This window comes from Agelaius phoeniceus, chromosome 3 (genome assembly GCF_051311805.1).
Source record: "Agelaius phoeniceus isolate bAgePho1 chromosome 3, bAgePho1.hap1, whole genome shotgun sequence".
NCBI classification, from domain to species: domain Eukaryota; kingdom Metazoa; phylum Chordata; class Aves; order Passeriformes; family Icteridae; genus Agelaius; species Agelaius phoeniceus.
In genome coordinates this window covers 106,467,711-106,493,414 of record NC_135267.1, presented here as the reverse complement: position 1 = coordinate 106,493,414, position 25,704 = coordinate 106,467,711, and the positions used below count along the sequence as shown (strand labels likewise).

Here is a 25,704-nt window from a genome sequence, read left to right as displayed (position 1 = left end):
CCTTGTAGGGTACTGTCCCTCAGCTCTGTGGCCAGAACTAATGTTTGCTCTGTAGGATCATCCCTAGTCCTTATGGACATCACCTGCCCTGTTTCTCCATACAGCCCTTTTAGGACACATCTTGCCCTGCCCCACGAGGGGATCTGAGGTTTCCCATCTTGCTGTTTGGAAAGTTGTCTCCATCTCCTCTGCTCACACACCTCAGCTTCCAGATCCTTCCCATTGCTGAAGGGGGCCCTGCATGGATGCTGCAGGGAGGGGGAGTCTTTGTCAGGAACTGTGCTGATACAACAAGGGAGAGTTGGTACAAATAAAAAGAGGGGAAATTTAGGTTTGATATTAGGATGAAATTCTTGACTGTGAGAGTGGTGAGGCACTGGAACAGGCTGCCTGGAGAGGGTGTGGATTCCCCCGCTGTGGAAGTGCTCCAGGCCAGGTTTTGGATAACCTTGAGCAACCTGGCCTGGTGCAAAGTGTCCCTGCCCTTCCAGCCCACACCTTGATTCTATAGGAGCTTTTACAACCCAAGCTCCACCCGGCCCATGCACCTACGGACCCACCTTTCCACATGGGCTCCTCAGGTCCTTACAGCCACCACCTCCTTTTCCCAGCCACTCATTTTTATGGGCATCCCGCTGTGTCCCTATAGCTGTTCCTATACCGGATGCCAGTCTGCTTACGTGCATGTTCCTTTTTTGGAAGGCACCCCCAAATCCCTACAGCGAGGGGAATTAGGAGGAATAAGAGGAAGAGGGGATTAAGGGAATAAGAGGAAGGCCAAGAACCTGGACACGCACCTGTCCCATGGAATCCCCCAGCGCGGCGCTGCCGGGGCTGCGGCAGCACCTCCCGTGCGCTGGGGGGCGCTGTGCGCGGGGAGCGGCCGCCGCTGCTGCTGCTGCCGGGCGCCGCCGCTGTCCCCGCTCGGCGCCGGCCGCGCTGCGCTGCGCCATGAAGGCGATCGTGCAGCGGGTGGCCCAGGCCAGCGTCACAGGTCAGTGTGTCCCGAGCGCGGAACCGCGGGGGCCGGGGCGGCCGGGCGGGGGTCTGTGTACGGGGCTGGCTGTGGGGGTGTGCGGGCGCTCCCCTCGCCTTGTCCCCCCGCGTGGGTTTGGCGTGGGTCCGCTCGCTCGCGGCTCTCCCAGGGGCCTGGCCCCGCGGGTGCGTGTGTGTTCGGGGTGTGTGCGTGGAGCTCTGTGTGCAGCCTTGCCTGGCGGGCGTGGGCTGGCACACACGCTGCCATCGCCTCCTCCAGCGCCTTTGTGTCGGCAGCACAGTCGCAGTCGTCTTGCTTCGCTTGTGTTCACGGAATCGCACAGTATTCCGAGTTGGAAGGGACCCACAGGGATCGTGGAGTCCAACTCTTAGCCCTGCACAGGACATCCCCGAGAGTCATAGCACTGTCCAAACTCTTCTTGGGCTCCGGCAGGCTCGGTGCCGTGACACGGCCTGGGTGCCGTGACACCGGCGGGGTGCCGTGACACGGTCTGGGTGTCGTGACACCGGTTGGGTGCCATGACACGGCCTGGGTGCCGTGACACCGGCTGGGTGCCGTGACACCAGCTGGGTGCCGTGGCACGGTCTGGGTACCGTGACACCACCTGGGTGCCGTGACATCACCGGGATGCCGTGACACCGGCTGGGTGCCGTGGCACGGCCTGGGTGCCGTGACACCGGTTGGGTGCCGTGACACGGCCTGGGTGCCGTGACACCGGCTGGGTGCTGTGACACCACCTGGGTGCCGTGACACCGCCTGGGTGCCGTGACACGGCCTGGGTGCCGTGACACCCCTGGGTGCCGTGACACGGCCTGGGTGCCGTGACACTGCCTGGGTGCCGTGACACCGCCTGGGTGCCGTGACACGGCCTGGGTGCCGTGACACCCCTGGGTGCCGTGACACGGCCTGGGTGCCGTGACACCGCCTGGGTGCCGTGACACCGGCTGGGTGCCGTGACACGGCCTGGGTGTTGTGACACGGCCTGGGTGCCGTGACACCGCCTGGGTGCCGTGACACGGCCTGGGTGCCGTGACACCGCCTGGGTGCCGTGACGCGGCCTGGGTGCCGTGACACCGGCTGGGTGCCGTGACACCGGCTGGGTGCCGTGACACCCCTGGGTGCCGTGACACCGCCTGGGTGCCGTGACACCGCCTGGGTGCCGTGACACGGCCTGGGTGCCGTGACGCGGCCTGGGTGCCGTGACACCGGCTGGGTGCTCTGTTAGCGGGGCTGCCCTGGCACGGCCGTGCATTGCTGTGCGTGTGGTGGCAGTGCCACCCCGGTGTCCCTGTCCCTGGCACTGCAGTCACAGTCACCTCGGTGCACGGCAGGCATGTCGGCAGTGCAGCCCGGGTCATCTTTTTGCACTGCCTCTGTGTGTGTGTGTGTCAGTGGTGCTGTCCCAGCTGCCCCGCCGGGCGCTGCTCGCCTGCGTTCCTTCAGGAATGGTGTGTCCTGATGGAATGTCCCTGCTATTGCACTGGTTTGCACCTACTGTGCTCAGGGTGCTTCAAATCTCCAAGAAGTTTACCCGTGAGGCAATGAGTGCCTGCTGTGGGAGTCCCTGGTGGACAGCAGGGTGGCTTTGGAGTCATTGAGGAGCTTCTGGCTGTGTGTCACCGTGTGTCAGCACGGGCACAGCGTGGCTGCGAGGGCACAGCTGCTGGGCACACCTGTCAGCACGGGGGTTCTTGCTGCCTTGGGTCCACTTTTCTGGGGAGAATTTCAGCTGTTGTTCCTGGCTGTTGAAGAGTTTGCTGGACACTGCTGTACTTAGCAGGACAGATTTCTGGACTGGAGAATTCATAGCCTGATCCAGCCACTGGTGCACAGACACTTACAGCTTTCACTGGAGGCCTGATCTCCTTTCATTTTGTGGGATGTTTGGAGCTTTTTGTCCCAGTCATGAGCCTGGATGCAGTTTTAGCAGCTGGGTAAACTAGTGCTTATCTCAGTTTTAAGACGACATTTATTCTTACCACAGGATGAACCACGTTAAGATAATTTAATTAAATTAAGATAGTTTAAGGCATTTCTTAGGAAAACACTACAGATCTATGATAATTTGTGTTTTATTGTAATTGTCATTAAAGGGGTTAATTTCCCAATTAGAAGGATCTAATTTGCAAGTTGCTGGGAGTCATGTTTCAAAAAACCCATGAGGACTCAGGTAGAAATCACCTGCTCAAAATAATGGCAAAGTATGAAGGGAATAGTGGAGTAGAGAAATTGAGTGCACTTAGTGGCATCAACCAGGTGGATAATTTTTCAGGGATTGGGGAGCGTTTTACCACCTTTCTGTTTAGGACAACTGATGCAATTGCAGTATAAAAATCTTCATACAGTGTTTTTAAATGCTGGAGTAAGTAACCCAATCTGATAAGGAAGTGCTGGCATTGGAAAACTTCTGAAAGAATGCTTCTGTGTGATCTTTCAAATCCACAAACTTAGGACAGAGGAAACAGGGTTTAGAATGCTGTTTTCTTTAATGGTTGGAGTGCTGAAACCAGTCCTAACTTGTGCCATAGAACAAGACAGTGCATTTAGCCTTATTTTTCTTTTCCCTCTCTGCTTTCTCCAGTGGGTGGTGAACAAATCAGTTCAATAGGACGAGGCCTCTGTGTGCTGCTGGGCATTTCTTTGGAAGATACACAAAGAGAGCTGGAGCACATGTAAGTCACTCCCTTCCTTTTGCCTTGTACTCTTCTGTTTGTGCATTGCTGATACCTGTGCAGTAGCCAAACAAATCAGTTCTTCCTATTGGGAAATTCAGGTTTGCCTGTTCCTCTTCAGATTTTACCTTGAATACAAGTTTTCTCTTCATGTTCCATTGAGAAAAATCTGGTCCCATTTTCTGCTATGTGTTTTTTATCAAGAGCAGACTTTTAAATCCTTTTTGAGTCCAAAAGAAATCCATCCTTCAATGCTGGGATTTATGAGCATCCTCAAACTCTCCTTTTAGCTTGCACATGAGTTTTGTTCTTCCTAAAGGCAGGATAGTCTTGTCAGCTGCTTGTCTGCAAACAGGAATCAGTTTTGGCAGCCTGGAGGACTGGCTCTGGCCATCTGCTCCATGGCCACAGAATATTGGGATTCAGCCAGCAAACACATGCAAGGGAGAGCTCTCCAGGGGCTTCTTCTGTCTCTTTTGGACTGGTTATTGCTCTAGGGCTGACCTCAGTCCTTGCAAAGGCAGAAAAGAAACAGGTAATGGAGCTGACTGATGTCAAGAAGAAGGGGTTTTTATTCTCACATGCTCCATTATTTGCCTTCTTGTTTGCCTCCCTCAGTGTGTAACATCTGCTCTGCCATCACTTCCCATTCCTGCCTTGGTGGATGCAGAAGCTGCTCCTGAATTTTGCAGGCAGGAGATCTGTGGCTGCCATGCTCTCAGCACCAGGTTGTTGGGATGGCTGACACAGGAAGGGCAGGAAGCCAGCATCTGGGCAAAGGGAGTGAGAGAAAGCAGCTTAACCAGGCTTTTCAGGTCCTATTAAAGGAAACTTTAGTAATCCTGTAAATGAAACAACAAACATCTCTGTGAAGAAAACAGAGCAGTGGTGATGATTTAAGCCTCCTGCTGGGGCCTTCCAGTGGATGCTTTCAACAATCCACTTCATTCAGGAGTTAATTCTGTCTGCTGTTGACACACACAGATTGGCAAGGATGTTCCTGTGCTTTGCCTTAGTGATGGCAAAACCCTGAAATTAGACCACAACAAAGTCTCAGCTTTGTCTTGCACTGACTGCTTCACCTCTGGTGCAGTGCAAAATGCCTGGCTGATGACTGCAGCTGAAACCCTTTGTACTGGATAGGCTCCCTTGGTATGCTGCAGGTGTGGAGAAGCCAGAAGAAGAAAGCAAAGACAGGAGAGTGGCTTGGATGCAGTCCTGACATGGACTGGGTTGCCTTCTGCTTTTCAGGATCCACTTGTGAAAGTCCCCTTGTTGTGTTGAGCCAGTCAGTTCTGTCCCCTATCTCTAGAAAATCAGCCCAAAATTCAAACTGCTTTGCTGCCAGCTGCAGTTCTGCCCTGTTCCTTGGATTCCTCCTCTCATCCTGATGAGAAGGTGTTGTCATCATCTGGCTTATGGGGCCTGGTCTGGAAATAGTGCTAGGAAGTGACAAAGCAGGAGGAATATATCATGAATCATGATTGGAATCATGATTGGAAACAAAAACCCACAGTTTTAAACACAGTTTAGGATGATCTCATTTCCTACTGAATGTGATTTCCTGGTCTGGTGGGAGGATTCAAATTCCCAAAGCTGTTCACACGTTCAGTAATGTTGTGACACATAAAAGCAGATAGTAAAGAGTGAGCTTTCTTACTTCCTGTGCCATCTTTGTGTTGCTGTGGAACATGCAGTTATTCTGTCCTGGTGCCACACTGTGAAATGATGGTGTGGATTAATGACCTGACACTGTTGTGTAAGGGCTCTCTTGGTTGATGTGATGAGATTCCCATGGCTGGGAATCAAGGGGCAGAGGGATATCTTGTTATCTGGAGGCAGACTGAATATGCATCTGTTATTGTGTATGGTACCTGTTGATCCTACAGAGGACAACTGAGGAATTAATTATCTTCTCCTCCTCCCAGGGTTCGAAAGATCTTGAACTTGCGAGTCTTTGAAGATGAAAGTGGGAAGCACTGGTCCAAAAGTGTGATGGATAAACAGTATGAAGTGTTGTGTGTGAGCCAGTTCACTCTCCAGTGCATCCTGAAGGGAAACAAGCCTGACTATCACATGGCAATGCCCACGGAGCAGGCAGAGTCTTTTTATAACAACTTCCTAGAGCAGCTAAGAAAAGCCTACAAGCCAGAGCTTATTAAAGGTAAGGACAGAAGGTTGGTAAGGTCCTTGCTGTGACCAGTGGACACTCCTTGTGTGTGTCCTTTCCTGATTGTTGCTTTCTTTATTCTATGATTTTCTGTAGCTGAAGGGATGTTAACAATATTTTCACTAGAGCCTGTCAGGGTGATTGCTCCAGTATTCCTCTATCCAAGCCTTTCTCTGGGTGGCATGTAGATGTTGTATTTCATGGCATGTAGATGTTGTATTTCATGGCATGTAGATGTTGTATTTCATGACATGTAGATGTATTCCATGGCATGTAGATGTTGTATTTCATGACATGTAGATGTTGTATTCCATGGCATGTAGATGTTGTATTCCATGGCATGTAGATGTTGCATTTCGTGACATGTAGATGTTGTATTCCATGGCATGTAGATGTTGTATTCCATGGCATGTAGATGTTGTATTCCATGGCATGTAGGTGTTCTATTCCATGGCATGTAGATGTTGTATTCCATGGCATGTAGGTGTTCAATTCCATGGCATGTAGATGTTGTATTCCATGGCATGTAGGTGTTCTATTCCATGGCATGTAGATGTTGTATTCCATGGCATGTAGGTGTTCTATTCCATGGCATGTAGGTGTTCTATTCCATGGCATGTAGATGTTGTATTCCATGGCATGTAGATGTTGCATTTCGTGACATGTAGATGTTGTATTCCATGGCATGTAGATGTTGTATTCCATGGCATGTAGATGTTGTATTCCATGGCATGTAGGTGTTCAATTCCATGGCATGTAGATGTTGTATTCCATGGCATGTAGGTGTTCTATTCCATGGCATGTAGATGTTGTATTCCATGGCATGTAGGTGTTCTATTCCATGGCATGTAGGTGTTCTATTCCATGGCATGTAGATGTTGTATTCCATGACATGTAGATGTATTCCATGGCATGTAGGTGTTATATTCCATGGCATGCACATGTTGTATTCCATGGCATGTAGATGTTGTATTCCATGGCATGTAGATGTATTCCATGGCATGTAGATGTTGTATTCCATGACATGTAGATGTATTCCATGGCATGTAGGTGTTATATTCCATGGCATGCAGATGTTGTATTCCTTTTGGCTGCACAACATGAGCAGCCCAGAGAGGCTGCAGCCATGAGAACAAGCTGTGTGGTCAGGCTCCCTCAAAGGCTGGATGTTTTGTGCTGTATAAATAGGTTAACCCAAGAGAAGCATTTTTTTCTGAGAAGTGTGTTTAGTGAGGCTCACCAGGTGTCACCAGTGTGTGATGGACAGCACAGTTCCATCTGTCACTTCCACATCCTGTTAAATGGAATTGTGACAGTGGGAAGTGTAATGTGCTACTTGAGAACAGGTTTTGATTTAGACTCTCTTTCCTCAACTCTGTGTCATGTGAGTAACAGTTTTCTCTTTATCAGAAAATACCTGGCTTTCCTGTTCATTTGTGCTCTGTCCACACTCAATCTTTTCTGTTTGGTTTTCTGAGTACTTTCTGTCCATTTTCATATTCAGATTTGACTTTTTGCTATACTTCACAAAAGACAAGTTTCTAGAAAAGACTATTTTTTAAATGGTGTCTGCTAATAGGTAGTGGTTGGCCTTACTTTCCTGATGAGGAAAAAAAGTAAAAAAAGCTGAGGAAAGATTTAGAGGCTATTTTTCATATTGACTCTAGGTTAGGATAATTATTCCAGTTCTTTCCAAGGAGGCACAGTAAAATGCACACATGTCCACATGTCCAAAAATGTCAAATTTTCAAGCTTTTTTAGCTTGATATGTTCTTCCAACATATGTTCCTGATAAGGAATGCATTGCTGATACCACTTCAATCACTTTATATTTTGAAAGCAGCTTTTTGAATTCTTTCTCTCAGAGAATAGCAGTTGTGTATCTGAAATGAATATTAAGTGCCCTTATTTTGGCACTTCTTTTGCCAGTGCTTTCTGCAAAATGAGCTTTCACTTCTGCATTTTTCTTTCAGTGTTAAAAGCATAGATTTGGAAACCCAAGAGTGCTATTGTGTCAGATAACACATGAATTTAAAACTGCTGGCAGCACTGGAGCTACCTGTCAGTTTATGATTTTGCTTTCTTATTAAGCTGTGCCAGTTATAGTGTGTTGCACCCAAGTCTGTTAAGATTCTCTTAGGTTGAGGTTTCTGCTGTGCCAATTGCTTTGCCAGTGGTTTTTTTTTTTTTTTTTTGCTTCTTTGCTGTCTGGAAAATCTGTACTCACATTGCCCCTACATACACACAGGCACACACACAAGAGTTGTGGTCATTGGCAGATTAGAGTTTGATTCTCTGGATTGCTGTAGGTGCCCTTCCCTTTTGATCCTACAAGATGCTTAATGCATTTTAGAGGAGTAATTTAATCACTGAAAGTGGAATTTGTGTAGCTGAGGCAAAGACAGATCAATAAAGGTCTTGTCCTGTCTCCTGAGAGCCTTGTGTTTTCTGGTTCCTGCTTCCAGGAGAGAATTGGGCTGTTGGGAGTGGTTGGTGCTGGGCAGGCAGCTCCTCTCTGCTCTCTGGTGTGCCTGGAGCTTGCCAGCCAGGAGCTCAGAGTGGGAAGTGTTCCCAAAGAGAGGCACAAACCATTCTTCCACACCAAGAGCAGTGGGACACTTGGCAAAAGAAATCTTGGAGAAGCTTCAGAGCCATGGTTCCTAGGTCAGCACATGGGCACCCACATCTAGGAAATAAAAGGCTGCATCAGAAGTCCTTGCCTGTTGTGCTTCAGTGATTTCTTGTGTTCTTAAATATCCCACTCCCCTCTAGGGAGCAGAGCTGGTGTCTGCAGGCCTGAGCACTCTTGTGCAAGCTAATATCCAAATATCAGACCTACCAAGGCTCCTCCTTCTGTTTCAGGGCCTTTGCTCCCTGTCTTGAATGTGGATTTATTCTTCTGAGGTAGTAAAGATTAAGATGGCAAGGAGTGTGAAATGTCTTACTCCCTTAGTAGTAATATCTAAGTAAATATGAGAGGATTGTTCCACAAGGAAGAGTTTAACTCAGATTAAGGTTTGGTACAAGTTGAAAGCACAATTATTCTCCCTGATTAATTTCCTTTGTGAGTGTTGTCATTTCAGAATAAGTGCTCTTATCTGGAGCAACAGTATTCACATGAGGTTAATTAAGAATAACTTCCCAAGTAGACAAGCTTAGAAGTATAAAACCAATGTGAAATTTCTAGGTCATAAGGCTTGAAATATGTACAAAAATATTCTGGAAGTAAATGATGCCTCTTTTTCAAGTCTTTATGGCTCAGATGTGGCTTCTCTGACTCATGTCAGGTGCAGATATTCCATCTGAGGAAGGCATGCATGCTGGGCTTTTGGAGGCAAGGAATTTGGAGAGCTAGGTGTCCAGCAGAATGAGCTTGTCACTTTTATAATACTTCTAGGATCCTGTTTTATTGCAGAAGATGTTGCAAGATGAGTTGATCAGTCCAGAAGTCTTACAGTGGGGAAAGATGAAGAGCAGTAACTAGAAATTTAAATGTGTGAGGAGAATGGGAGGGAACTGTTACAGAAAGATGTTCCTTGACAGTAGTGCCAAAACAAGACAGAAAATGCTTATGACATGGGAGTACTTTGAGTGTTCTGGTAAAGTTGGGGGTTTATTTGACCACTTTATCAGCCTCTGGAAAATAAGGGCTTGTGGAGTTTACCTTTTTTTTAGGTCTATACACATGAATGGGAAATGGAAAAGACCAACCCTTTTTGTAAGTGAAGTACAGCAGAGGGATGGGATGATTGTAGAGAGCGATTTGCAAAGTTGTGCTCCCACTAATAAAGTTTAGGATAATATTCTTTGTTTAGTATTTTGTTAAAGATGCATTAGTTCTGACTGGGTTTTGTGGTCACAGGGTGTAGGTTACCTCTCAAAGACCAGCCTAGGTTACCAGCAGGAATGTAGAAATGGCTGTGGCAGATTGGGACTTAATTGTATTTGTGGGGTGCCCCAGTGAAGGAAGGAATGATGAATCTGACTCCATCTGTTCTCAGAAGGCTAATTTATTATTTTATGATACTATATTCAAGAATACTAAACTAAACCATACTAAAGAATACAGAAAGGATACTTAATGCTAAAAAGATAATAATGAAAACTTGTGACTCTCTCCAGAGTCCTGACACAGCTTGGCCCCAATTGACCAATGAATGAAAACAACTCACACCAGAATCCAATGGAACAATCACCTGTGGGTAAACAATCTCCAAACACATTCCACATGAGCAAAACACAGGAGAAGCAAATGAGATAATATTGTTTTCCTTTTTCTCTGAGGCTTCTCAGCTTCCCAGGAGAAAAATCCTGGGCGAAGGGATTTTTCTAGAGAATGTGAATGCCACAGGAACTGAGCTGCACCCTGGTGTCCCGTGCTCTACAGTATTCAATTGTCAAATGCTTCAGACTAGGCTCCAGGTCTTCTTACTTTTTGCCTAAATATAAAATTTCTTCAAAGCATCTAGTGGTCAGTTGGACTGGATCCCTAGGCTGAGCTGTTACAGCCTTTGAAATGTTGTCTCCTGGCAGTGAGAACCATGCTGCCCATCCTGAACTGTGGACACCCTGATTACTTGTTGACTTGGTTTGTTTTGTGCATATTTCTCTACTTAGCTGTGTATTTATCCTCTCTGAATGTCAGGCTACATACCTGGGTGCACATACACTGTTTTTTTTTTCTTAGTAACTTTCTACAGCTGGCTGCCCTTTTATTTATTTTTTATTTCTTTTTGTTATCCCTTTTGCTAAAAACTTTGGTGTGTGTTATCCTCCGAAGGGCTCTGAGCACTTGTTGTCTTTTCCCTTTTCAGATGGCAAGTTTGGTGCCTACATGCAGGTCCACATCCAGAATGATGGTCCTGTAACAATAGAACTGGAGTCCCCAGCAGCCACTGTTGATCCTAAACAAGTAAGTGACTTGCAAGGTGTGTCTGGAAAGGATGATGTGTATCCTCTGCAAATTTGTAGCATTCCTGTTATGGAGCAGTACAGCTTCCATCAGGTACAAGGACCTTGTCCTTCCTGTGCAGCCTCTGAACAGAAAAATAATTGCATTGTATTGTTCAGTTCCCTGGCCTCTTGAAATGTTGTGTGTGGGTAATGCAGAACAGCTTTTCACAGTTTATTCCTCCTCCTCATTAAAGCTGTTTTTTAATCATGACTCATTAACAATGTTTTTAATAAGTCTGGACCACCCCCCGTGCCTTTAGTGAAGTTTCTTGCTATGTGGGTGACTGGGTGGAGGTGAAGAAGAGCCTCTCTGTCAGAAACAAGGGAATAGGGAATTTCAATCCCAAATTTAAGTCTGGAGTGGCCAGGAGAGTGAGCTAGCTCTGCTGAGAAACAGCACAAGCTGTGCTGAAAACCAAATGCAGTGCTGGCCAGCTTTTCCAGGCTGAGAGAAAAGGGGGAAGGATTCTTGTGCCTCAGCAAGGCCACACCAAGCTTATTTGTAAAATGCTTCACTTAACCTTGGTGAAATTGTTACTGCAGTTTATAAAAAGAGCATGAGGGAAGAATCAGGAAACTACAGGCCTGTTAATCTAACCTCAGTGCCTGGAAAAATTGTGGAGAAGATCATGCTGGGTGCTCCTGAAAGGCATTTAAAGGACAGTGCACAGTCAGTGTGGATTCAAAAGGCAAAGTCCTGTCTAACTGATTTAATGCCCTTCTAAAACAAGGAAGGGAAGGTGGTGGATTTAGTTTTTCTAGATTTTAGTAAAGCTTTTGACACTGTCCCTCACATCATCCTTCTCAACAAGTCCTCCAGCTATGAATGAGCAGATACGAGTGCCCTGTGTTGCCTTAAGAAGCTTGGTTTGAAGTTGGTTTCATTTTTACCTTCAAATTCTGTTTCTGGATTCTTGTGTCATGTTTTGGCCCCTGAAAAAATCTACTTCTGTCTCTAGTCTTTCTGTAAGCTCACAGTTTTAGAGTTCTCAGGCCAAACCATGCATAATTAGCAGCAGCAGCTCTTGTTTTTGGAGTGAGAACTGCTGCCCAGTGTGTAGGTGTAAAATAACCAAGGAATCACCAAGGTGTGCAGGATTCTGCAAGGATCCATTTCTTTCTTGGGGAATATTGACTTGTTTAAGGGTTTTGCCTTCCCAGTTTGAGGCTGCCTGCTTTACCCATCTGACATCTTCCTGGTGGCCACAGCTTGGGCTGAAGACAGGGAAGGATGCTGGTTTTTAAACTTTCTCTGGCAGTGTAAGGGCCAAAACTCCCTTGACAAGCCTCTGAAAAGGGCTTAGGGTTTTTTCATGTTCCCTGAGTTAGACACAAGGGAGAAATTCCAACAGGATATTATCAAGTAGTCAAAACAACAAAACCTTCACTGGCAATCAGACAGCTTTGGCAAAAATTTGGAGCAACATCCAGTTAACAGAAAACATTTCACAAAGCATTGGCTTAACCCATTCAGCTTCACAAACTGCAAAGCTGTCCAATTTTCAGTTGCTCAGAACTCAGAGGAGAGGGAATTAGAAGAAGAAAGAGACAGAAAAGATACAGAAAAGAATGAATATAGCTCCCACTCCTGGTCCCAGCAGTGTTCAGCTGATAGAAATTCCAAGAGGAGGTGGGGTCAAGACATCCATCCTGCAAAGTGTGATGAGGGAGAGCCAATTTAAATTGTTGTTCTCTTTCCTCCTCCCTGCCCCTTGCATTCTTTTTTTGCTGACAAAAATCTGTTGATTTGTTTGTAGCATGGGAAGTAAGGCTTAGGCATGGTGTGGTTTTTATATTTGAGCTTCAAGCTTTAGCAAGAAGAGATAACTGAGCCATCCTGCAGTGTTTAATGTGATGTTAGCAGGAAGAGATTAGACAAATAAATGCTGATGAATAGCTCTTTTATGTCATTGGATGACAGTGAAATATCTCATTTTATCTGAGCAATTGTCTATGTTTGTAATTGGTAATCAGAACTTTGTAAGTAATTTGCAATGTAATTAGTAAAAATACATTTGGATTAGTCAATCCAAATGTATTTTTTGTATTACTTGTGCTGAGGGATATAAATAAATCATTTCTCTTTTATACTTGGGGTGATCATGTTATCTTATGGTGATAATTCACTGTCTTTTCTAAATTTTTGAAGATCTCAACCTTCAGGTTTTTTTTTCTTTCTTTTTTGTTTTGTTGATACATGTATTGGTGTTGTGAATCTTAAGTTGCAAGTTTTATACAAATGCTCACATTTACAATGTTTTAGAAATGGACTTCTGAAATCGTTTTATTACATGATGTATTTTTTCCCTTACTTTGTGAATAGCTGACAAAACTTGAAAAACAGCAACAAAGAAAAGAGAAGACCAGAACCAAGGTGCCCTCTGAGTCAAGTAGAGAAAGAAATGTCCCCAGAAACAAGGATGACCCCAGTGCCAGCAGCGGAGCAGAAGGAGATGTGTCCTCGGAAAGAGAGCCTTAGCTCATCCAAGGCAGGCCTCAGGTTTGGCTTCTCCTCTCCTCTGGAATGCTTGGCCCCCTGCCTCTTTTACTGAAGCAGCACATGCAGAGAGTGGCATTAGAAGTGCTGGAAGGTGAAATTTTATAATCTTGCTGGTTTTATGAATTTTACAACCTCTGCTCCCATCTGCAGTCGCACACCAGAGCGTTGGGGTGGGTGAAAAACTCTTCCCAGCTTGGCTGGAGTTGTGGGTCTGGCCCAGTTGTGATTGTTTCCATGTTGACTCAGGAAATCTGAAAGTTTGATCTGATAATACAGCAGTGACTTAACTCAGAATCCTGCCTTGTGTTCTTCAGATACACGGGGTTGTATTTCTGTCTGTCCTCACCTAGCAGGGAGCTCGCTCTGGAACAGCCCAAACACAGCACAGTCCCCAGCAATGGAGGTGGAAAACAGCTCAGAACCTGGAGACAGGGCAGAACTGCAGCTTCCTTTCATGGTTCTTACCTGCCCCTGCTCAGTTTTGTACTTTCCCAGGATGAATTAGTCACAGGCTGTTTCATAGACCTCCACCATCTAATAAGAACATTAGGGCAGGCATTGAGAGCCAAACTTGCCTCAGCAGCAGGAGATCTTCTCTCCCTTCAGGCACTCGACCTGCAGGACATGCCCAGACATCAGTGAATGGAATTAGGCTGAATACAGACCTGAATCCTTTGTCATGGATTATCTGCCTATGTAGATAAGTGTTTATCATACTCTTCCAGTCAGCTTTAAGCCTTCCAGACACAGCTTTCATTACCTTCCCTCCCCCAAAAAGTTACATTGCTGATTTTGACTTTTCAAACATGCCCAAGCTCTCAAGAAAGTGTTATTATCCTCATCTGCACACTGAAGCCCTGAGCTGGCTGTGCAGTTTAATTATTAACAGCTTTGCAAAGTTAAGGTTTAACCTTTCTCTCATTTTCCTGTCCCCAGAGTGTAGTCTGGCTGTGATTTATACAATTCAGCTTCGTTCTTTGCTCAAACAGTTCCTTACCTTTTTTTTTTCTTTTTTAAATCCATGAATTTCTCAGGTGGTCAGACATTGGGTGATGATTTCTGTTCTATACAGTGTTTCCCCCCCACTGTTTCTGGGTTGTGTGTTGAAATAAGGACATTTTAGAGGGTTTGCAATGTTATTGGAATGATTGGGTCAGTCCAATCTTTCCAATAACATTTGGATTTCTAAGGAGCTGAACATCTCTAAAATGTGGTGCACAGTTAACCTGGCATTAGTTTTCATGCTGTGACAATAAGTACAGATTCTTTTCTCTTTGGGATTTGAAGGAATCCTGCAGTAGTTTTGCTTTGCCTACAGTAATGTTCCTGTTTGTTTGCCTTCCACAGTTTCTTACACAAAAGCTACACCGAATTCTTGAAGAAAGACCCAACATTGGCCTCAGCAACACTCTTCAACCACTTTGGAGAAGGATGGAAAATGGGAAAGCAGAGCTGAGACATTAAAAACCTTTCATTCTGTATTGAACCAACCAAAGCAATGCTATCAGATTCAGTTGTTAATGTGTAGTGTCAGTAGTGAAAAGGACTTGTGACATTTCTGTGTTTGCGTTCTCACACGACTGCTGAGCAAAGGGTGACTGTAGGCAGGTTGTAGCAGAGCATTTCACTCTCAGTACATAAGCTCCATTTAAAGAATAAATCAGGGTTTTTCCTTAAACTTACACTTGAATTCTGAAAATTCTCTGAGCAGGCTTGTGTATTGATTCTCACTCCGTGGTGTCATGTGCTACCTGTTTCCATTGCAGTGTGCAGATCTGTGCATATTTTGGTAAATTGTTAGCTGCTGCCTAGCATCAGGTTAGGCAGTCCAGTCTTTCTGCATGGATTAAGTTATTACAAGAGAAGATCAGCCTCTAGTTGTTTATCATGTGGAACACATCTGTCTTGTAAACTTTTTTAAAACCAGAAAAAACTTTATTAAACAAATGATGCCAGCTGAGTGCCTGTTGGTGTTTGTGTATTGCACTCCCTGAGTCACTCCTGGGTGTAACAAAGTGGGGGACACAGAGATAAAGTTGTAGGCCAAGAAACACCTATTGCTTCAACTCACCCACCTTTCCCATGGAAGGTTGGAAATCAGGCTGCTTACCTGAAATCTTTGCTGTTTCTAACACATCTAAGTCATTTATTTTGTGGTGGCTATCAAAATGCCACACAGCTGCTCCACCTACTGCATCCAGGGCTGCTGACAGACACTTCTGTCACATCCAGGGGAGCATTTGGAAGCTGCCAGCAAACAAGAGCTGAGAAGACGCTGCAAAACTGCCAAGGAAGCTTCAGGGGAAATGGAAGACTGCAGGTTGTTACACTTTGACTTCTTTCACAGGTGATGGCACCTTTTATATTTGCTGTTCCTCAGGCCTTGCCCTTCCAGTCTGCCCTGGGCACCTGCTGTGACTGCCATCAGAGCCAGGATGCAGAGCTCTGTCCCTGATTGTAGAAATAACTCACTGGTGAGAGCATTTAATCCAAATGCACATCACAGTTACAATGCTGCACGTCGTGTAACCACTGTGGTTTTTATTATTTAACTTGTAGGCTGCTTGTATTGTAAAATATCAGTCAACCAAGACAGAAGATTTAGAGCTGCACCCTGACATGGTTTTTTAAAAAACATGAAGCTCAAGTAAAGATTTGGCAAGCTCCACAGCTGGCATTTGAACAGGAATGGTGAGTGGGCAGGATAGGTGGAAGCGTTACACTTAGCCTTGCCTTTAAGAGTGACATAATTTCCCATCTGACCATTTATCAAATCCAGGGTGCCCCCAACACAGAGAATGATTGGCATCTGATTCCATTGATCCAGAATGCTGAATAATTGCTTTATTAGGACTCTATTCTATTACATTATACTATATTAAAGAGTTACTATACTATACTAAAAGGATATTAGAGGAAAAAACTGTGAGTGTCTCCAGACAGCCAGGACACAGCTCTGAGCCAATTGGCCAAAGAAACAAAACAATCCTCAGCAGAATGCAACTGACAAATCACTTCAGGTAAACAATCTTCCTAACATGTTCCACATGTGTAAAAACAACATAAGCAGCAAGTAGAGTTAAAAATTGTTTTCTCTTCTCTCTGTGCTTCTCCAGGAAAATCCTGTGAGAGAGAATTATGTCTCTGAACAGAGAATGTGAATGCCACGTCCATTATATGTGATATAAGGAAAAGCTATGTGTTTGGGACAGATGCTTCCTGTTGTCCTGTGCCCAGAGTATTTTTAAGCATCACAATTAGTTTCAAAAAACCCACCAGCCAGCCAAGCCCATTTCATTTAAAAGTACTGTTTACTTTAATAAAAGTTATTATCTTACTCTGCTGGCAGCCAAACTTGGGCAAGGCCACTTTTCCAAGTGCAGTCACATGGCTTTGAAATTGGATATTTACCCATGGATTTTTCTGCTTGTAGAGAGCTGCAAGCAAAAACCAGGACACATGAATTCCTGTGCCTTGTTCTTGTGCTTGATATTTCTTAGGAAAAAATGTTTTCTCAACAGAAGACACCTCCAATGGAAATGTGCTGCTAATTGTCACGGACTGCTAAAAACCAGAAAATACAATTATTATAACACTAAAAAACTTCTGCAGGTGTTTTTCCAACATCTCCATTCAGATACTGGCCCTAGGGGCTATGATAGTTTGAAAAATAGGATTTTAAGAATGGAACAGACAGAATAAGTGATATTTCTACAAAGCTGGAAAAATGATCAGAGTATTTTATCTTGGGATGTAAATGCAGTAATCCAAGTCCAAATAGCATGACTGTTGCTGTAAGTACCCAGTGGCTAAGCTCACAGTTTAGAAACTAGAGATGCTCACTCATGGAGCATCCCCACTCTAGTGGAGTTTCTTCCTTTCAGTACCTGCCCAGCAAAGGACACACAGAGCTCCCCAAGGAGCTTTTGAGCTGGTGTGAAGTGTCTGCTCTTCTCTGGCTGCCAGTCCATCCTGAGCAGTGCCACAGTGTTCTCTGTGAGAAATGCCTTTCTGAGAGCTCCTCTGATTTAATAAACAGTTTAGTATTTGCAGCCAGCAGTATCTGAATATGTTTTTGTTCTTTGTGAGTTTAACCTAATACCCACAATATTTTAGAGCTGCTCCTTGTATTTCCAGGCCCAAAAATTATTATTGATTTAATAAATATGTTGCCAACACATAGGTGTGTGGGGAATGTGCCTCAGTTGTGACCTAAGGAGAGATTTACACTTTGTGTAAGACAGTACCTTGCTGTTTGTGGAAAAGTGTTTCTTCCTCTTGTGTTTAGCTTATCTGGGTGATGTTGACCAGTGCCAGATGAGGTATGATGGTGAATTTTTTTCCTCTTAAGAACTGGGACTCATTTTATGAGGGTGGTTGAAAAGCCTCTGGCTGTATAGAGCATATATATGTCTTTTTACTAATCCTTCTGCACTAACACAACTGTATGCAAAAGCTTGGAGCACTTGGGGATGGACAGCTCATAGGGCAGATGTTATTAACCTGTAAAAGCCTTCCAAGGCATCTCTTACAGAACTTTGAGTGTTTTGGTTTTGTAGTAATAGAAATGGCAAATCTTGACTCAGAGAGGGTGAGATGAGATCAGCAGCAGGACCAGAGATATTTATTGCTTTGAGACTATTTCCCTTTGTGCCACCTGGTGTCAGCAGAACCTAAGAAACTGAAAACCATTACTCAGTGGATTAAGGTGGTGTTCATTAAAGCCTCCTTCCCTAAAGAAAAATTACCATTCCAGTGATAATTGACACCGCTGTTTCTTCAGAGTGTATTTGATATAAGTATGAATGAATCTGTCTTTCATTCTGGCATGAGTTTGTTTCTTTGAGGTGCTCTTGCTCCTCAGAAGCCACACATTGTTTGTTTTACTATGGATTTTTATTTCTATCTTGTGGTAGCTCCAAAGAAGTTCTCTCTAATAGCTTTCCTTTGTTTGTTTGGTGTGGTGGTGTTCACTGGGGTCCCAGGACGAGGGAAGAGATGAGAATCTTGGCTCCATGTTTCAGAAGGCTGATTTATTATTTTATGATATCTATTATATTAAAATAAAATGATATATTAAAACTATGTACTAAAAGAACAGCAGAAAGGATTTCATCAGAAGGCTAGCAAGGAAAGAAGTGGAATCATAACAAAAGCTCGTGACTCTCAGAGAGTCTGAGACAGCTGGACTGTGATTGGCCATTAATTAAAATTAACCAATGTGTACCAATCAAAGATGCACCTGTTGCATTCCACAGCAGCAGGTAATTATTGTTTTTCTTTTCCTCTGAGGCCTCTCAGCTTCTCAGGAGAAAAAATCCTAAGGAAAGGATTTTTCATAAAAGATGTCTGTGACAGTTTGGAGTTAGGGGGACACAAGACAGGAATGTAAAGAGCAAACACAGTGGTTGTCAATCCTGGAATATTCACATTGGAAAAGCTACAGTTTCAGGGGGAAGTTTCAGGTTCAAAAGGGCAGCCAGCTGGAATATTTCTCCCTGTGGAGAGTTGGTGGCTGTGTCAGGGTCTCACAGTGCTGAGTTTGCTGTCCCTGAGGCAGGCACAAGCAGCAATCAGCCAGGCAGCATTCACTGGTGTGCTTTAGGAAGAGGAACAGCGTGGGCAACAAGTTTGTGGTGCCCAGCCAAGGAACTCCTGGTCAGCATGGACATTCCAAGAGGCTGATAAACATCCTTAGAAAAGAAACCTGAACAAACCCCCTGTACCTGCTAGAATAGTTTATGATAGGCTAATACATAGTGAGGAGTTGATGAAATGGGAGGGAGGGTGGAGTAATGCAGATGTTTCTTATGGATTAAAAGGAATACCAATGAAAACTTTAAGTTTTTGGAAATTTATTGGAATATAGCCAATGGGCTTCATAAGTTGAAGTATCCACTACAACCATGAAGTTGTTGTGTGCCTACTGCAAAACTGTCTCTGTGTTTCAGGGGAGAAGAGGGAGGTGAAAAACTCTTTTATTCCAATTAGTTTAACATCCATATATTTTTAACACATCTAACAAAACATTTTATGAATAAATTTCCATTTCCCCACCTGTGTTTTGGGGAAATCCGTGTTGTTCTTCTATAAAACTGACTAGAAATATTTCTGATGGTAGGACAAATTCTATTTTTTCCATTATGCCCCAGTGGTGAAAGTATACTGAGCTAGTCAGAATGTTCCTGCAAATAATTACAATGAAATATAATGTATTATGGATTAAAATCCATCAAGAAAGTTGATCAGAGTATTTAGATTGAGGCTAATATCTCTTTCTAATAGGAGGTATTGTTGAGAACTCCATGGAGTCATATGCAGCCACATGCTGATAAGAAAACCATCTTGAAGAGCAGCATAGTGCATTCTTGCAAGGATAAAAGTGCTGACATGAAAACTGAAACTGTGTCATTTGTATTCAACGTGTTTTAGGAAAAATTCAACGTGTTTTAGGAAAAATTCAACATGTTTTAGGAAAAAGGATTTCAAAATAGCCCAGAAATTCTGGCTACAACCCCCTAACTTCAAATCTTGTTTGGTGCTGGAACTGTTCTCTGTGTTGATGTGTTTTCACTTGTATTTTACCTGTGCCAGCACCAGGAATCTCTCAGGGTGAGCAGGATCTCAGGCTGGGAGAAGCTGTGCTGCTCCTGATGTGGGTACTGGTGTTGGTGATCCTCCAATCTGCACCAGACAAGGCAGAAATGTTTTTGCATATCAATGCCAGGTCACTCACCATTTTTTTCCCCTGTTATTTCCTACCTGAAATACATGTGTTTGTAAAGATAAACTGCTTTTGAGCACATTTTCCCCATCATCAAGCTGATCAGCTCCTGCTCCTCTGTCCATTGTAACCCCATGTTGAAAAATAGACCCCATCCCCCTGGGGTTCCTCCATAAGCCCAATTTCCAGCACAGCTGGCAAAGTGGGCTTTGTTTTGGTTTTGGAAATGTTTAGAAGGATGTAAAAATAAAATAAAAGATGCTGAGAAGGAAAAAAACCTGTTTGCCTCTGCAAGCATAAATCCCTTTGAGATCCCAGTGGGGAAATGGGGAGTAAGGGAGAAGAGGAACAGCTGGAAGCTTGAGTGGTATCTGTGAGGTTTTTTCCTTGGAGTAAACCAAGTAAAAGATGTTTCAGGTATGAACTGGGTGTTTCTGCACTGATGGCAGCATGCCCAGCATTTCCAAGTGCAAATGCCATGGGAGATTAATGAAATGCACCAGAATGGTGTTGCCATGCTGTTGTAAATAAAATATAAAATACATTGACCTGTAACCTGTGGAGCTCTGGAGTCCATAGGCTGGTTCTCTGTTCATCTCTAAGTTTACAGATGATATCTGTGATATCATCAGTGATATTATCGGTGATATTTTTGCCCAGTGTCCAGGAGAAATGACAAGGAGGACTCCATCTTATCAGAAGGCTAATTAATTACTTTATTATACTATATTAGTCTATATTATATTACACTTTATTACATTATATCTAAACTGAATCTGCCAAGCACTCAACTGCACTCCCCTGCCCAGCATCTCATGACTGTCAGCCAACAGTCCCAGCACACACACACCTGGATTCCATTGGTCAGTGAATCAAAACAGAATCCAATCACCAATTCCCTTCAGGTAAACACTCTTCCATATTGCATTCCACTTGTGAACAACACAGGAGAGTAAATGAGATAAGAATTGTTTTTTCTTTCTCTGAGGTTCAGAGAATGTGAAACCCAGAAATTTTCTTGGGAAGTTGTGCCTTGCTTTTCTCTCTGAAGAGAAATGCAGGAATTTGGGCCATCACTTGTTTGCATCTTTCTGGCCTGCTCCATTGGTGTAGGTCAATATTTCCCAGCCATCTCCAGGATCTGTACATCTCTGAACTGTGATGTGTGAGCTCTGAGGTCCATCCACTGTCCCCTCTCTGCTGCTCCTGCTAACTCTGTTTTACACCAAACCACAGTTCTGCTACAGGATGCTTCCTACAGAGGCCAAAAATCAGGGGGCTGGTGGCTCCTGGAAACAGGAGCAATGAGGAAGAGCACAAACATCCTGACCTTGGTGCCACACAGTCCCAGACAGATTCTGCTCCTGGTCCCCCATCCAGAATGTGCAGAAGATCCTGAGGAAGACCTTTTGGGCCATGGCATTATTTATATGATGATGGTTTTCACCTCTAGCTTGCCAGTGTGGTCATCAGATTCACTTTTCTTACATCACCAGCATCTGGGTGGAGTGAGGTTTAGTTCATGATGATTAATTTAAATAAGCTGAAAATTATGTTTCTGATGGGGAAATCCAGAGATGCTGGAGAAACTGCAGCAGCTCTTTGCATTCAGGAAATTTGTCAAACCAGCTTGGATTACTGAATGTAGGTATTTTGTGTCCTCAAAGCAACAGGGTTTCATAGAGCATTTGTCCTTCTGATTGGTTTGAGATTTGCCAGCTTTTCTCCTTCAAGCCAGATCGTGCTGGAAAATGCATATATACATATATAAATATACAAATAAATATATATATAATATACATATGTATGTATGCATGTATATAAACGAAATAAAATTTGTCAAGTGGCACTATGAAAGTGCCACTTTAAAATTTATATATATGCATATGTCATCTATATAAATATATGTAATATATAACATATATAACATATAACATATAAATATAAATACGAATGAATGAATGAATAAATAAATAAATAAATATATATATATATATACATGCATCTGTGTCCTGCAGGGTCTTGAAGAGACAGTAACAATTTTGGACACAAAGAGCTATGGAGCACAGTAACATTTTGGGTTACCCTCAACAGTCTGTCATGTCCAACCAGGGATATTTAATATTTTCTTATTAAGATCAACCTTGAAGTTACCTTAAACTTTAGGCATAAGCAGGCCCAGCAGGTTTTGCTTCACAGGGTGTGCTAAATTCTGTGTGCTTCTGTTTTTCCAGACTGATTTGATTGTCAAAATCCTCACTCAGAGACAATTTACTTCTGCCCTTGCTGGAGTCTCCTGTGATGTGATGCTTGGCATGGGTATTTTCCTGAAGTGGTACTGCTCATTTCTTGGGACCACTGGCTTCAGTTCACCTCATCTTATCCAGTTCTCAAAAAGAATAAAAATATTTACTGTATAATAAAACCCAGTGTAATAATACCTCATGAGATTTTTGTCTAGACCTGAGTTCTCACCCATAAAAATCCTGTTTGCAGAAATCTTGAACAGCCTTTTCAGTAACAAAGTGGAATATATGGAATATATTTAGGCCCTTTAGGTGTTGCTCTACAAGCTTCTCAATAAGTGAAGAGAGAGAGCCTGCAGGGGCAGTTTTACTTCTTCCTTCACCCCAAATTTATCTCCTTGAGGGCTGCAGGGCACATTGAGGTTTGCAGCATCTCATTTCATGATGTTGCCATGTGATAACTCTTTATTTGGTCTCTCTGGGAAAGCCTGCAGTGTGTCACCATGACATTTTCTGAAAAATCCTCTTTGCCCAGGATTTTCTCCTGGGAAGCTAAGCAGCCTCAGAGAGGAATGAAAACAATAATTGTTGTTTTCATATTTTATAAATATTGTTTTCAAGGATTTCTGCTCCTCTGTTTGCTGCGTTGGAATGTGGCTTGGACATTGTTTACCAACAGGTGAATGTTTGATTGGTTCCATGTGAATTGTTTTTTCTTAGTGGCCAATCATGGCCAGCTGTGTTGGACTCTGAGGAGTCAGTCATGAGCTTTTATTATCATTCTTGCTAGGCTTTCTCATGTATCCTTTCTCTTTCTTTAGTATAGTTCTAGTATAGTATTCTTTAATATAATATAATATCATAAAATAATAAATCAGCCTTCTGAGAACATGGAGTCAAATTCTCATCTCTCACCTCGTCCTGGGGACCTCACAAGCAGTGTCTAGAAGTCTTATCAGATCAGAATAACCCCTTGCCTCAGCTGCAAGATTTTGCCTTTTTAATTTCTCCTAGTAGGTCCATGAGAGCTTAAATGGGTGTGGGAAGTGGGGAATCTCCAACCATCCTCAGCTGATAATGCTCCTTGTGTTATACAAGGCACATGTTTGGACAAAAAATGGGGAAGATTACATGGGTTATTATTATTTTCATTTTTTCTCCCCCTTTTATTTGCTCCTTGAATTTAGAAATGTTTGACAAGAGCCTGTGATGCCAGAACCCCTGCAGCAGCTCCAGCTGGCAGCAGGAGATGCTCCTGGAAGCAAAAACTGAAGGAGGAGAAATGCTGCATCAGGAGAACTTCAGGTGATTTCTGGACAGTTCTGCATACACTTGTATTTTCTTTTAATTCTTCATTGATCTTGCAGTGAAACCTAAGCCTTCTTGGGTACCTTAGAGACTCCTTGGAGTTACAAGACTTCTTCCAACAGATGCTTCTTAACTTCCCTCCCAGACTATTTCTGGTGAACTCCTTGCTTTGGCTGCCAGTACTTTGAATTTTACTTTTAAACACTTCTAGCAGTAGCTTGGGGGTTTTTTTGTTTGTTTATTTGTTTTTTTTCCCCCCAGACATGTGCTTATATAAACTCCAGAAATGCAGCCCACCAAACCAAAACTGTAGTTAGATTTCTGCTATTTTAACAGGATTTTGAGACACTGGAGCATGTCCAGAGAAGAACAACAAAGCTGGTGAAGCATCTAGAGAGTAAATCCTATGAGGAGAGGCTGAGGGAGCTGGGGGTGCTCAGCCTGGACAAAATGAGGCTCAAATCCCTGGAAGGAGGGTGCAGCCAGGTGTTGTTGGCTGTCCTCTTCTTCCAGACAACCAGGACAAGGGGACACAGCCTCAAGATACACCAGGGGAGGTTCAGGTTAAACATCAGGGAATATTTCCTCATGGAAAGGGTTGTCAGGGATGTTCTGGAGTCACCATTCCTGGAAGTGTTCAATAAATGGCTGGATGTGACATTCAGTGCTGTGGTTTAATTGCCAGGGTGGTGTTTGGTCAAAGGTTGGGCTTGGTGGTCTTGGAGATTTTCTCCAACCTTTATGATTCTGTGATCCTAAGGGTTTTTCCTTCTTTTCAGTGACTGCTTTTTGGGGACCTGGCAGTTTGCAGGTGTTTTTTATATATTGATTTATATCTTGATTTGTATCAGCAAGAATGTTTTAACATCCTCTTTAAGGTGAAGGTAAATAAGGAATCTTTTCTATGATTCCGTGCTCACCACCTATGGTATAAATCAGAACTAAACCCACTTGTTAATCTGGAGTTTTTATTGGCAAGATCTGTGTGACCTAAATTGTTACTCCCCACATACTCAGACCATTCCATCCCATGCCTAGGCCTAAAAAGTTCCTACAGCTTCAAATTACCATTTATACCCATCAGATGAAATTCTAATTAATAAGAAAACCAGCATTTTCTCATGAATACACAGAGAGAATGATGTTCTAAGTGCTCCTTAAACATCATCAGATGGTAAATTTAACATTAATCCTGGCTGCTTTGCACAAGTGATTGCCTCTTCTTATTTGCAGGAACTTCCACATTTCAGTGTGAGTGGGTGCAGTGAGTGCATTTAAAATCAAGTGCCTTAATTCTGGGGGTAAGAAATCAGGTACTGATAAGTTTAGCTGTGATTTCTACTGCTGTGCCTCCTGAAGGGAGTGGGATGTGCTTGTCTTTTGTCTCATCACTGGCTACACCTTTATTTTCATCTCTGAAATATTTTGTCCTGTCCCTAATAGCAGTGTAGCAAAGCATTTGTTTGCCATGAAACCCAGCAGAATTCAGGGAGGGGGTTTGAGTTGGATTTTTAGACCAGACCACAGAGTTGGAAACCAGCACTGTGTGATCCTTTAGGAAAAATTGGTTTTGCCTTGGGGGATAAAGTGGCGGAAAAAACCAAAAATTTATGATTATTGCAGTAAAAATTTAGTGAAAAAAAATAATAGAGTTGTGCACTGAATCTTTTAGTTGTATTTTCTTTATGAGAATGCCTTCTTTTTCCTGTTGGCCTTGAAGGTGCTGAAAATGGGCACACAGGCAATGCACACAGGCATTTTGGCCTGTTCCAATATGGATGTTGGATGAAATTCCATGCCCCAAGCCTTGTGTCAGGTAACCTTGGAGTCTCCCACCCCATTTTCATGTAATGCCACATTTTGAATGACATTTTGTATAGTTTTTCCATTGTTAGGTGATTTTTTTTCCTGCCCTATCCTGCCAGCTGCAAGGCAGTCTGGATGCTAATGGAGTTGGAATGCACTAAAAGAATGCATTGAGACTACAACAGCAATAATTCTTTAGGTATTATGAATATTGTGCCTGTTTATGAGTTCATTTGTTATGTTTGGGAACCTGTTAAGAGATTTTTTTGAGAAAGGTTTCTATTTAATAACTCTTCATAAGTGAGACACATGACCTATTTCCAGAACA

The 25,704-nt window shown here is 43.6% G+C and overlaps 1 protein-coding gene across 3 annotated transcripts; it reads left to right on the top strand.

Annotated features, from left to right (window-relative positions):
• The first annotated feature begins 846 nt into the window (after positions 1–846).
• Positions 847–15,252, top strand: DTD1 (D-aminoacyl-tRNA deacylase 1). Of its 3 annotated transcripts, none has more exons than XR_013181537.1 (6): positions 847–994; positions 3,579–3,669; positions 5,598–5,833; positions 10,654–10,751; positions 13,116–13,383; positions 14,640–15,252. XR_013181537.1 is itself a non-coding variant. In XM_054629767.2 (6 exons), exons 1-5 carry the CDS (start codon positions 952–954, stop codon positions 13,269–13,271), a joined length of 624 nt encoding a protein of 207 aa, XP_054485742.1. In that variant the 5' UTR covers positions 847–951; the 3' UTR covers positions 13,272–13,281; positions 14,640–15,252. The 3 variants fall into 3 exon arrangements, 2 of the variants coding, with proteins under 2 accessions (XP_054485742.1, XP_054485741.1); XM_054629767.2 differs by having other exon boundaries at positions 13,116–13,281; XM_054629766.2 differs by having other exon boundaries at positions 13,116–13,292.
• Positions 15,253–25,704: the final 10,452 nt, after the last annotated feature.